Raw genomic sequence first — 13,208 nt, 5'->3', positions numbered from 1 at the left:
AAAAACAAATCACAAACTTACAGCATTGATATATATATACAGTACAGTTCTGTAAATATTTCTTCCTTTCATGATTTGCTTAAAGACATTTTCTTTTCTCTGGCTTACTTTGTTGTAAGAATATAGTATATAATACATAATAACATGCATGATATGTGTTAGTCAACTGTTTATATTGTCAGTAAGGCTTCCAGTTAACAGTAGGCTACAAGTCATTAAATTTTAGGGGAATCAAAAGTTATATGTGGATTTTTGACTGCACAAGGGGTTAGCACTCTAAATACCCATGTTGTTCAAGATTAGCTGTACTCTTGTTTGATTAGCTTCTTCACTCTTACTGCGTCTTTCTTGACGGCACTATTGGCCCAAATGGGGCCCGTTGCAAAACCTCAGGCTGTGAAGTGGAGATGGGGCACGCACCTTGATTAAATAAGACGTTGTCTCTTTGAAGTCTTTATTCCTTGTCTGGCATGTAGTAAGATGTGCATGTAGAAGTAACTGGGATTTAATTCCTGATCCTACATACCCCAGGACACTCAGGCTGACCGGAGCCTAGAAATAAAATGCACTGGATGCTTGCTGGAGGGCATCCAGCCAGCCAATCAGATTTAGGGGCAGAGGTTTGTCAAATAAGTAGAGGAATCCCTGGTGTTACTTTTGGATTACTTTGTTTTATAATCAACTCTGGGAGCTGAGTTTGTTAGCATTTTTATCGAAACGACCGTAGAAAACAAATTCACGGTATGAGAAAGTAGAAGATTCTGTGTAATGTTGCATTTAGCTGAACAGGAGTGTAGGCACTTTTCTGAAGCAGCCATTCTTTTTTATCTTACAGACAAATCCAAAGCAGCTGGCAAAGTTACTGTGGTGGCCAAGAAAAGGGTAAGATCATATTTTATTAAATGTACAGAATTCAAATTCAATCTGATTAATACAATTTTAAAAGAAAATTAATATTCTAAATCAAAATGACATAATTGATTTTTTTATTCTAAGTGTTTGGTTGACACTAGGAATTTAGTATTTATATTTAATATTAATGGTTAATATTTTAATTTTTATGGTTAATTTAATATTTTTGTTGCTTATATCAGTGTAATAGAATTTTCAAATATTAGATAATAAAAGTTTTAAGTTAAGAAATAAACAATTGCCTTTATTTATACATACTCATATTTTAATATTTCTCATACTAAAATATTTTATGTCATGTGAAATCTTTATAGAAAATTGAAATAATTAAAATTCACAGCTTATTGTGGACTTTATCTTAAAATTAAGTAGAGAACAACATCAGACATTTGTTTGAATCTTTTTAATGAAAATTTGTAAAGTTAATAGCATTTTAAAGCAATTTTAAAAATTTAATGTCATTCTGTACATTGTGTGTGGAGAGATATTTAACTCTACTTACTGTCAAAGCTATGGTTAGGATAGGAGAAGCCTTGACAGTGTTCTCATGTGACAATATTCTCAATAGGACACCACTAAAAAAGAAAAGGAGTCAATGCTTTAAAACAAATTCTTCTGGACAAGTAATGTATGAGTGTCATAAGTAAGTGGACCATGATCGAAAGCAAAGCCTATCCTTGTGGTCCTTCCTGTGTTGAGTGATGGGGCGGGCACAGGGTGAACTCTCAGGAAGTCAAGTGTGACGTGGGGAAACGGGAAAGGCTGATGGGCAGGAACCTCCATGTGGACAGGCAGTGAGAGGACCATCATTTTTGTGTTCCGTGTATGTATATTTTTATGAGTCCTGTTAAAATCAAATTTTGTTTTTATCCTTTTGCTTTTTGCTCATAAAAGGAATCTGGACTTTTCACTCTGTAAATAGTGTAGATGCACCTTTGCAAAGAGAAATTCAACATCAGAAGACAAGGTTGCCCTTTAAAAAAGGGACGAACTAGGACTTGTGTGCACATCTGAAGCTTTAGACAGGAGTGTGTGAAGTAGTGCAGGGTTGTTTATCTGGGTACTGTTGTTTGTTTCAGTCTCTACTGGAGGATATTTAGCATAAAAATTTTAAAGGTAATATTAACTACCATTCTTATGTATTGCTTTATTTTTACTAGTGATTTTCAACAAAGGTGGTACTGTCTCTAGGTCAATGCTATTCAAAATGTGGCCCACGAACCAGAACTGGTCTGTAAACTATCTTATTTATTGGCCTGCAATGAGATAAGAGCAAAAACTGACAGTAAACATTTAGACACTTGCATGGTAATTTTTGTCTGTCAAATGCAATAAAATGGAACTTATATTCTGTATGTTTTAATTTTTTGTTTCATTTTCCCCTAGTGACTTTTTTTTAAATAAAGGTATAGATATTGGACAGATTATGGAGTTGGGGAAGGTAACTGGTTTTTTACCACAGGTAGTTTGAGAGACACTGCCCTAACAGATATTTTAGGAATGTGTGGAGGTGTTTGGGAGTATAGTAATTGGGGGAATACAAGACATTCTGCTTCCCTTGTGGCTCAGCTGGTAAAGAATCCACCTGCAATGCAGGAGACCTGGATTCTGTCCCTGGGTTGGGAAGATCCCCTGGAGAAGGGAAAAGTTACCCACTCCAGTATTCTGCGGAGAAGGCAATGGCACCCCACTCCAGTACTCTTGCCTGGAAAATCCCATGGGCGGAGGAGCCTGGTAGGCTGCAGTCCATGGGGTCGCTAAGAGTAGGACACGACTTCACTTTCACTTTCACTTTTCACTTTCATGCATTGGAGAAGGAAATGGCAACCCACTCCAGTGTTCTTGCCTGGAGAATCCCAGGGAGAGGGGAGCTTCGTGGGCTGCCTTCCGTCTATGGGGTCACACAGAGTTGGACACGACTGAAGCGACTTAGCAGCAGCAGCAGCAGCAGCAGCAGCCAGTGTTCTGACCTGGAGAATTTCATGGACTGTATAGTCCATGGGGTTGCAAAGAGTTGGACACGACTGAGCAACATTCACTTTCACAAGCTGTTCTACTGAGCAAAGATTCAGGGCAGGAGATATCTTGCAGTGCACCAGACAGGACTGTGTAATGTCTGTCCCACATTAGGTATGACTTTTGAATGTCCTGCTGAACTCAACAAACTACCAATATAATTGCAGAGTGATTTAATATAAAATAATAGTGAAATATTGCAAATTAGACCCAAAGCCATGAAATTTCAAAAACTTCTTATGGAGAGGAAAATGGAAATAAACACGTTCTTGAAATTACTGGATAATTTACTTATTTTCTACCATACATACTGTAACATTTTCGACCAGATATTTAATTGTAAAGGGGATAGAGTCCTGGTCTGTCACCTACCACTGCTATGATCTTCAATTTGGCTGCTTAACTCTCTATGCTCTCAGTTTCCTCCTGTTAAATGGGAAGAATAACAAAGTCTTATAATATAAAAATTACTCTTGACAATTTATATAAAGGACATAGCACAGTGCTTGGAAAATAGGAAACATTTCATAAATGTTAGCTATTATTGTGGGAATATGGATTTATTTTTACATGTGGTACAATGATAGAGTATAAAAAATTGCAGCAGCCTTATAGTGATAAGACTCAGGACATGCTGCCCCAGAATACAGCACCTTGGTGTATTGAGTATTCTCAGATGAAGGAGTTTGTGAAACACCAGGTAGGAAGGACTTTCTGACCTTCCCCTGAAGCAGGTCATAGGGCCTCGTGAGGGAGTTGTCTTCCCTGTACGTGGAGGACAGGAGCCTTCTGTCTCCACAGACACAGGACGCAGAGAGTCCTCTGAAGCACGCTCCACATGTAGCCCGAGCCCCTTCCTGTCCTGTCACATCCCTGTGACTTTCCACGCCTTATCACACCCAGAGTCACAACCCTGAGGCTGAGTTGCTTCTCTGGGAGGCTCCCCAGTCACATAAAACTTATATTAGATAATTTTGCATGCTTTTCTCTTTTTCATCTGCCTTTTGTTATAGGGGCCCCAAATGAGAACTTAGAAGGGTGGTGGAAAAAGACGTGTTTTCTCCCTGCACTCACTGCTTATCCCAATACCATTTATACTAATAAATAATCTTTCCCTACTTTTCTGCTTTTCTTTTGTTTTCTTCTCTATAATAGATAGTATGAGGCTTCCCAGGTGGCTCAATAAGGCTCCACCTAACAATGCAGGAGACAAGAATTGGATGCCTGGGTTGAGAAGATCCCCTAGAGGAGGAAATAGCAACCCACTCCAGTATTCTTGCCTGGAGAATCCCATGAACAGAGGAGCCTGGTGGACTACAGTCCACGGGGTTACAAAGAGTCGGATGTGACTGAGCAACTGAGCACACATGCTGTAATGTTTAGTATACCTTCTTCATAATACAACATGCAGCATTGTGCATGACAGAATATCCATTTCTGTATCTATTTACATATGTAGTCTTAAAAGGAATTCCAAATTGCTGTGTTTATTCTCTATCTTTTCTTTAATGTGTGGGTTAGTGATCCTTCATTACTTTTTTTCAAAAAAATTTTTTTCATAGTGCTTCCTTTCTCAGACTCTATGTATATACGTATATCATGATGATTTGACATTTTAAAAAACCTTTTTGTCTGGGGAGGGACTAACCCTCTGAAGGCTAGCCAGTGCTTCAAGATACACAGGGGACCTCCTTCATATGCACTAACCAATTCCAATTCCACATCTCCCAACTGTCTTCTTATCATATTCTAAAATACTGAGCCAGCATTGCCCCTGTCCTAAATTATCCCCAGGCCAGGTTCCAGCCAAATGAAGACCCTTCCTCCAGCCCAGAGCATTCTGGAATTATTCAAAGTAGCCAAAGTTCTAAATCCTTTACTCTGTCCTGTCTTGTGGCAAGGGGAAACCCCAATAAAGGCCTAATTTAAATCCTGGAATGTGAAGTCAAGTGGGCCTTAGAAAGCAGCACTGCGAAAAAAGCCAGTGGAGGTGATGGAATTCCAGTCGAGCTATTTCAAATCCTGAAAGATGATGCTGTGAAAGTGCTGCATTCAGTATGCCAGCAACTTTGGAAAACTCAGCAGTGGCCACAGGACTGGAAAAGGTCACTTTTCACTCCAAAAGAAAGGCAATGGCAAAGAATGCTCAAACTACCGCACAGTTACACTCATCTCACACGCTAGTAAAGTAATGCTCAAAATTCTCCAAGCCAGGCTTCAGTAATACGGGAATCGTGAACTTCCTGATGTTCAAGCTGGTTTTAGAAAAGGCAGAGGAACCAAAGATCAAATTGCCAACATCCGCTGGATCATCGAAAAAGCAAGAGAGTTCCAGAAAGACATCTATTTCCGCTTTATTGACGATGCCAAAGCCTTTGACTGTGTGGATCACAATAAACTGTGGAAAATTCTGAAAGAGATGGGAATACCAGACCACCTGACCTGCCTCTTGAGAAATCTGTATGCAGGTCAGGAAGCAACAGTTAGAACTGGACATGGAACAACAGACTGGTTTCAAATAAGAAAAGGAGTACATCAAGGCTGTATATTGTCACCCTGCTTATTTAACTTCTATGCAGAGTACATCATGAGAAACGCTGGACTGGAGGAAACACAAGCTGGAATCAAGATTGCCGGGAGAAATATCAATAACTTCAGATACGCAGATGACACCACCCTTGTGGCAAAAAGTGAAGAGGAACTCAAAAGCCTCTTGATGAAAGTGAAAGAGGAGAGTGAAAAAGTTGGCTTAAAGTTCAACATTGAGAAAATGAAGATCATGGCATCCGGTCCCATCACTTCATGGGAAATAGATGGGGAAACAGTGGAAACAGTGTCAGACTTTATTTTTCTGGGCTCCAAAATCACTGCAGATGGTGACTGCAGCCATGAAATTAAAAGATGCTTACTCCTTGGAAGAAAAGTTATGACCAACCTAGACAGCATATTTAAAAGCTGAGACATTACTTTGCCAACAAAGGTCTGTGTAGTTAAGGCTATGATTTTTCCAGTAGTCATGTATGGATGTGAGACTTGGACTGTGAAGAAGGCTGAGTGCTGAAGAATTGATGCTTTTGAACTGTGCTGTTGGAGAAGACTCTTGAGAGTCCCTTGGACTGCAAGGAGATCCAACCAGTCCATTCTGAAGGAGATCAACCCTGGGATTTCTTTGGAAGGAATGATGCTAAAGCTGAGGCTCCAGTACTTTGGCCACCTCATGCGAAGAGTTGACTCATTGGAAAAGACTCTGATGCTGGGAGGGACTGGGGGCAGGAGAAGGGGACGACTGAGGATGAGATGGCTGGATGGCATCACTGAGTGAACTCCGGAAGTTGGTGATGGACAGCGAGGCCTGGCGTGCTGCAATTCACGGGGTTACAAAGAGTCGGACACGACTGAGTGACTGAACTGAACTGACTGATAATGAGTGATGTTGAGCATCTTTTCATGTTTTTGTTAGCCATCTGTATGTCTTCTTTGGAGAAATGTCTGTTTAGTTCTTTGGCCCATTTTTTGGTTGGGTTTATTTTTCTGGAATTGAGCCACAGGAGTTGCTTGTATATTGTTTAGATTAATTCTTCATCAGTTGCTTCATATGCTCTTATTTTCTCCCATTCTGAAGGTTGTCTTTTCACCTTGCTTATTGTTTCCTTTGTTGTGCAGAAGATTTTAATTTTAATTAGGTCCCATTTGTTTTTTTTTTGCTTTTATTTTGCTTTTATTTCCTCCTAGAATACTAGGAGGTGGGTCATAGAGAATCCTGCTGTGATTTATGTCAGATTGTGTTTTGCCTATGTTCTCCTCTAGGAGTTTTATAGTTTCTGGTCTTTCGTTTAGATCTTTAATCCATTTTGAGTTTATTTTTGTGTATGGTGTTAGAAAGTGTTCTAGATTCATTCTTTTACAAGTGGTTGGCCAGTTTTCCTAGCACCACTTGGTAAAGAGATTGTCTTTTCTCCATTGTATATTCTTGCCTCCTTTGTCAAAAATAAGGTGTCCATAGGTCCATGGATTTATCTCTGGGCTTTCTGTTTTGTTCCATTGATCTATATTTCTGTCTTTGTGCCAGTACCATAGTGTTATTTGTGTTAATTAATAAGCTTCTTATTAATATAGAATTCATATACAGCACGTCACTGAATTCACTTAGTTTTATATGCATCTTTCTGCAAAGATAAATATTGTAATTGATCTTTCCTGCTGGCTTCTAGCCTCAGGCAAAGAGATATCTCAATAAAGAATGGTAAGAGAGGAATCCCTTGGGAAGAGTCACTGTCAGGCTTCAAAACTCACTTAATTTCCTTTGGATGTTATTTTTTTTTAACCTTCCCATAAGCCAATGTTTCCAAAATTTGAATCAATTCAGATATTCTGTCAAAGTTTGGCATTTTCTATACTGTTAGTTTTTATAACTTTCTTGCATTTGATTTACCTTTTTTGTAATTTAGTGTTTTTAATTGGTGTAAAACTTAAACACAATGAAATGCACAGATCTTAAGTGTAGAGTTTGATGAGTTTTCCTTAAGCATATACCCATGTAACTATCAGTCCAGATTAAAACAGAAAATATTTTCGTTACTCCCTAAAATTTTCCTAATAAAATTTTAAGATATAAATGTATTCTTTTGATGTGAGTTGCATTTTCAAATATTAATAAAATATATATTAATACATAAATTTGTCCATTCATCACTTTAAGTCATCAGTGGAAGCCTTCATATAGAAAGTTCTTTTTGTGCTAATTTCAGTTTCCCTGAAAAACTCTGAGCCACTCTAAGGCAATGTTATCAAACTTCCTTCCAGGGGAGTGATTTTTTAACAAGATATTCTTTAGTAACTTAAAAACTAAGCCTGCCCTTTAGGTTTCAAGCTTTACCTCTTTTATCTTAAATTAATATCTATAGGAATTCTGTAAGATAACTATTAGTAGAAAGTATTAAAATCAGACAAAATGGATTAGTCATTGATATCCAGAACCTTTTATATATTTGTAAGAACAAGGAGTACCCTTGACTTAGTGTACCTCTTTTCTGGTGTGGATGATTCTGTTTGTTTCTTAAATAGAAAAGCCTACTTTCAGACTTGTATATTTGCTTAACCCTTTTTCTGACTTGACTTTCAGTTTATGGATCTGATTTCAGCCAAACTGATCTCCTGGTAGTTTTCTTAAGATGGTTGATGGGAGTGAGAGGAGTGGGGAATAGAGGGTAAGTGGGCATCAGAGTGCATATAGCAGAGATGAGCACCTCTTTGTTTTTGGTCCCTGGACAGAAGATGACCACTTCCTAACATGAGGTACTGTTCTCCAAGTGGGCGGGTTGTCATTTAGCAGGCAGCTTACACAGGGCAGGTTTTCCACCACAGGGCTGTGGGGCGTCTCTTGTTGCCATTTGGGGGTTGCAGGTCGCAGGAGTGCTTTGGGAGGTGGAAGTGGCATGTCCTAAACTAGTGACCTGTCCTGGTGTACTGATTTACCTGAGAAAATTTTAAATCTAGTTATGCAGTAAACAAATTCATCTCTATCAGTAATAGCCTCTTAACTTCTAAGAATTGTTTTCATCCTAATTATTTTTTAAAGTCTCATTTTTTTAAATGTCATCATTTATAATAATAGAAGATTGCCTTAATTTTTCTTTCTCGACATATGATGCCTATTTGAAAATTCACTCAAGGTATTAATTCACTTGGAATTCAAGTTTAGTAATACTTAAAATCCAGTGTCATAGATTCCAGAAATTCAAAACTTTTCAACCATAACTCTCCACATTTTCTATTCTGTAATTTAACTTTGAGCCAGAAAGCAAAAAAAAAAAAAAAAAAAAGAGAAGACTTCTACAAAATGTGATTGCTCTTTTGTTAAGAAACAAAAAGCTGTTCAACTTGAGTCCTACTAATCACATGAAGAGCGGGTGTTGTCCTTTGCTTTGGGACTAAAGGTTGTTATGCAGCTCTCTTCAGTTATATTGGTTATATTCATTGCCAGAATAGTTCTTTCTCTTAGCCAGAGACACATCTCCAACATCAAGCTACACACGATGAGTCTGGGTTTCTTCTCACCGTCACCTTCCTCACCCCATTCCATTAAAACCAAAAACCAGTATTACTAATCCATAGAAGCATGGTTATTGATACACAGTAGGAGTTTGAATAATGAGTATATTTTATAGATTCTAGCTATTGCCCTAAATATTAAAAATTATCTTTCTATGCCTAATAGAAATAACTACTGTTTTCTAATTGGCAAAGGAAAATTGTTATCACTGGAAGAAAATATGCCAGTGAAAATCAGTAAAGTTTACATATAACTTATTAGAATTAATCTATAATTTCAAATTTATAAACATTTGACCTCTGCCCATAGATCTTCAAATTTTACATTTATTTATATTTTGTTTATAGGTCTTTAAAAACCTGTAAATGACTACTTTAAAATTCTTTAAAATATTACTGATTTGGGGGTGATATTTTTGTTTTTGTCTATGTATTAATGCTTTCCATGCCTAGTCACTCAGTCGTGTCCAACTCTTTGTGACCCCATGGCCTGTAGCCTGAAAGTTCCTCTGTCCATGGGGATTCTCCAGGCAAGAATACTAGAGTGGGTTGCCATGTTCCCCTCCTGGGACTCTTCCCAATTCAGGGATTAAACCCAGGTCTCCCATATTGCAGGCAGATTCTTTACTGTCTGAGCCATCAGGGAAGCCAGTGAATACTGGAGTGGATAGCCTGTCCCTTCTCCAGGGGATCTTCCCAACCCAGGGATCGAACCGGAATCTCCTGTATTACAGGTGGGTTCTTTACCACCTGAGCTACCAGGGAAGCCCAAATGGAGGTGATAATATCAATCTCAAGAAGGTACTGTAATACTGGAATGGGTAACCATTCCCTTCTCCAGGGGATCTTCCTAACCCAGGGATCGAACCCAGGTCTCTCACATTTCAGGTGGATTCTATACTGTCTGAGCCACCAGGAAAGCCCAAATACTTTCACTTTGCTTCAAAAATAATTTTCTCTGTTATGAAGTATGTATTTTAGGTACACATCTTAAATCTGTACTCCCCTACATGCTGGAAGCATGTCACCCAGATCAAACAAAAGGAGTTGTAGCTTCTACATTCTTCTATGAATCTAGGTACAAGAATGTCTTTTATTTCAACCTCTGGAATCCTCAGAGATCTGATGTAAAGACTTGGATGCAGACAAAATATTTTAAAGAATGATCTTTTTTTTAAAATTATGCTATTGTGCAGAGTCTGTCTGTCCCTGTGTAGGAGAAATACAATCTTCTTTTTGCATGTTGCTGAGGATAAATGTTCAGAACATTTGACAGTGATCATGGGTCAGAGAATCAGACCACCTATCCTCACTACTCAAGTTGATGGAGAGAAAAATGGTAAAACCACTAATTAAGGTCTCAAAATTTGTTCTTTAGTCCAGAAAAAAATGTAATATGGGTCCTGTAATCATTGAATGTTCTCAGAACATCTGCTTTTTAGAATTTAATTGAAATAGGTAAATTTTAGAAAGTATTACTGAGAAACCTTATCTTTTCCCAACATTCCTCTTGCTGAAATATCTAATGACTTAGAAAAAACTGTATAGAAATAGGAATTGTTTTCAACAGACTTGGATTTTTAGACACTGTCCAATTGCAGGGCAAATAATCTAACTTACCAGCTTCATTCAGTCAGATTAGCAGCTGACATAAGTTCTGCTTTTTTCTGATTTCCATAGGACTCTTTCCTCCATGTTCCTATTAATCCTTCATTTTCTGAAGCTCTCTATAGATATAGTGCAATTTGTGTGTTTTTTTTTTTTTAAAGAAACTTCCTGAATTGCTATGTTCTACCTGTGGTATAGATAGATGGTCAAAGATTGTTAAAAAAAAAAAATCAAGTGCAAGACTTGAAAATTTATCAGTGAAGTATATAATCATTGGAGTTCCCTTGAGGTGTCCGGTACTTCTGTCCTCAACCAGGACTGTGAGGTGTTAACAGCAGGCCTTTTCTTGGCTTCTGTCTAAGGTGGTCTAGCAGTCAACTTCTATTTTAGTGGGAAACATAGTCCCATGAATGCCGAAGAATTGATACTTTTGAACTGTGGTGTTGGAGAAAACTCGAGAGTCCCTTGGACTGCAAGGAGATCCAACGAGTCCATCCTAAAGGAAATCAGCCCTGAGCATTCATTGGAAGGACTGATGCTGAAGCTGAAACTCCAGTACTTTGGCCACCTGATGCAAAGAACTGACTCATCTGAAGAGACCCTGGTGCTGGGAAAGATTGAGGGCAGGAGGAGAAGGGGATGACAGAGGATGAGATGGTTGGATGGCATCACCGACTCAGTGGACATGAGTTTGAGTAAACTCCGGGAGCTGGCAATGGACAGGGAGGCCTGGCGTGCTGCAGTCCACGGGGTCTCAGAGTCGGACACAACTGAGTGACTGAACTGAACTGAGCTGATTCTCCCATGCCGCAGGTCACTGCTTGAGCATACACTCCAGTGTTTTCTCTGGTCAGCTCCTCACGCAGAGAAACCCACAGACCAGTAGCATGAACTTCCACATGGCTGAAGAGAGTGCAGGGGACAGCTAGAGGTGGGTAAGTCATGTTGCCAGGGACTGGTCTCTGATACTGTCCAAACCTCACAGGAATCTCCTCTGCTGAAGACTGACCTGACTGAAGCATTGGTCATTGGCTGCCATCTATGTAAGAAACACCAGATTTGTAGATGATCTGTTGAAATCATGCTTAAAATAAGGCTAGAAAATGATCATTTCAACCTTCCCTTCTTTTCAAAGAAGTGTTAAAAACAAATATTCTCTGGGCCCAAAGACTTAACTTTATTATTTGTTCTCCCAAGATACTCAGATTAAGTAATAACCATCATTTACAATGTTTCATGAAACCAGTTTTCATCCTATTCCAAGCATATATTTCCCAGCAGATTTACCAAAGGGGAGTGAGAATATTGGCTTTTCCTTCTATATAATGACTTTTGACAGCAGTTTATGTACATTATTCAAGGTTCAGATTCATTCTTCTGTCAAAGTAGGCAGCTCTTTAGTGATTATTGACTGACAATTATTCTCAGAAGATTACAAAACATATTTATGTATTCAGTGAACATAAAATGCTGATCAGAATTTAACACCCTCAGATTTAATACAGCTAACAAACTTGTTCTTCTCACTTAAAGAGATTTTTAATTTCGGGACTTCCCTCGCAGGCCAGTGGTTACCACTTCATGCTCCCACTGCTCGTTCAATCGCTGATCAAGGAACTAAGATCCCACATGCCATGTGGCAAAAAAAAAAAAAAAAAAGATATTTAATTTAGATGAGGAAATGGGCAATGTTAAGTCAGTTTTGCAGATTATATGAATCTGATATAAGTACAATTCTTATAGATTTTCTGACCTTTGCAATTAAAGGCAATTCTATCATTTGCCATTCTAGTTTGCAATCCTAATTATCATTATATATATATTTTTCTTTTCAGTAAATGGCATATGTTCTGTATACATACACTTCTTTGTTTTACATCCAAGAAGAAAAGAGTTAATACTTGCTTTGTTTTTGTTAAAATTAATGATCAGTCAGTTCAGTCGCTCAGTCGTGTCCGACTCTTTGCAACCCCATGAATCGCAGCCTGCCAGGCCTCCCTGTCCATCACCAACTCCCAGAGTTCACTCAGACTCATGTCCATCGAGTCAGTGATGCCATCTAGCCATCTCATCCTTATCTAATAATACGTTTGTTTGGATGCTGCGGGCTAGATCAGTGCCTGGAAAACTTGAGTCACCTGAAGAGCTTATTTAAGTACAGATTCTGGGCTCCACCCCAGACTATCTGATTTGGGAATGGGTATATTTGCATTTCTAACAAGCTCTCAGGTGTTACTGATTCTGTCGTGTCATGGCTTTAATTCTGAATAGCATTGGGCTGGACAACATAGGTCAGTCAGCTTTGCAACACAGGAAGAGAAGGAGAAGACATGGAGTAGATAAAGTAGATCTTTCATATCTACTTGTAGTGGGTTGGATGGTAGCCTTCAAAAGATGTGTCCCCCAGGATCCTCAGAATGTGACCTGATTTGGAATAAGGATCTTTGCACATCCTTTGGGTAAGGATTTTGAGATGAACTCATCCTGGTTAATGTGGGCCCTCCATCCAATGACACGTGTTCTTATAAGAGACACACATCTATCCTTCAGAACAGTAAGAAAATAAATTTTTTGTGCTTTACCAAATTTGTGGTAAATTGTTATGGCAGATTTGGAAAATT

The 13,208-nt window shown here is 38.6% G+C and overlaps 1 protein-coding gene across 1 annotated transcript in view; it reads left to right on the top strand.

Annotated features, from left to right (window-relative positions):
• Positions 1-13,208, top strand: part of ZCWPW2 (zinc finger CW-type and PWWP domain containing 2) — a 95,996-nt gene that overhangs the window by 62,249 nt on the left and 20,539 nt on the right. The window contains exon 5 of the mRNA XM_040246342.1: positions 836-882. Coding sequence (XP_040102276.1) covers positions 836-882 — 47 coding nt within the window. The remainder of the gene's footprint in view (positions 1-835; positions 883-13,208) is intronic.

This window comes from Oryx dammah, unplaced genomic scaffold, assembly GCF_014754425.2.
Source record: "Oryx dammah isolate SB20612 unplaced genomic scaffold, SCBI_Odam_1.1 HiC_scaffold_9, whole genome shotgun sequence".
NCBI classification, from domain to species: Eukaryota; Metazoa; Chordata; class Mammalia; order Artiodactyla; family Bovidae; genus Oryx; species Oryx dammah.
The sequence above is the reverse complement of the archived record's forward strand: the minus strand, read 5'-3'. Positions and strand labels throughout refer to the sequence as shown.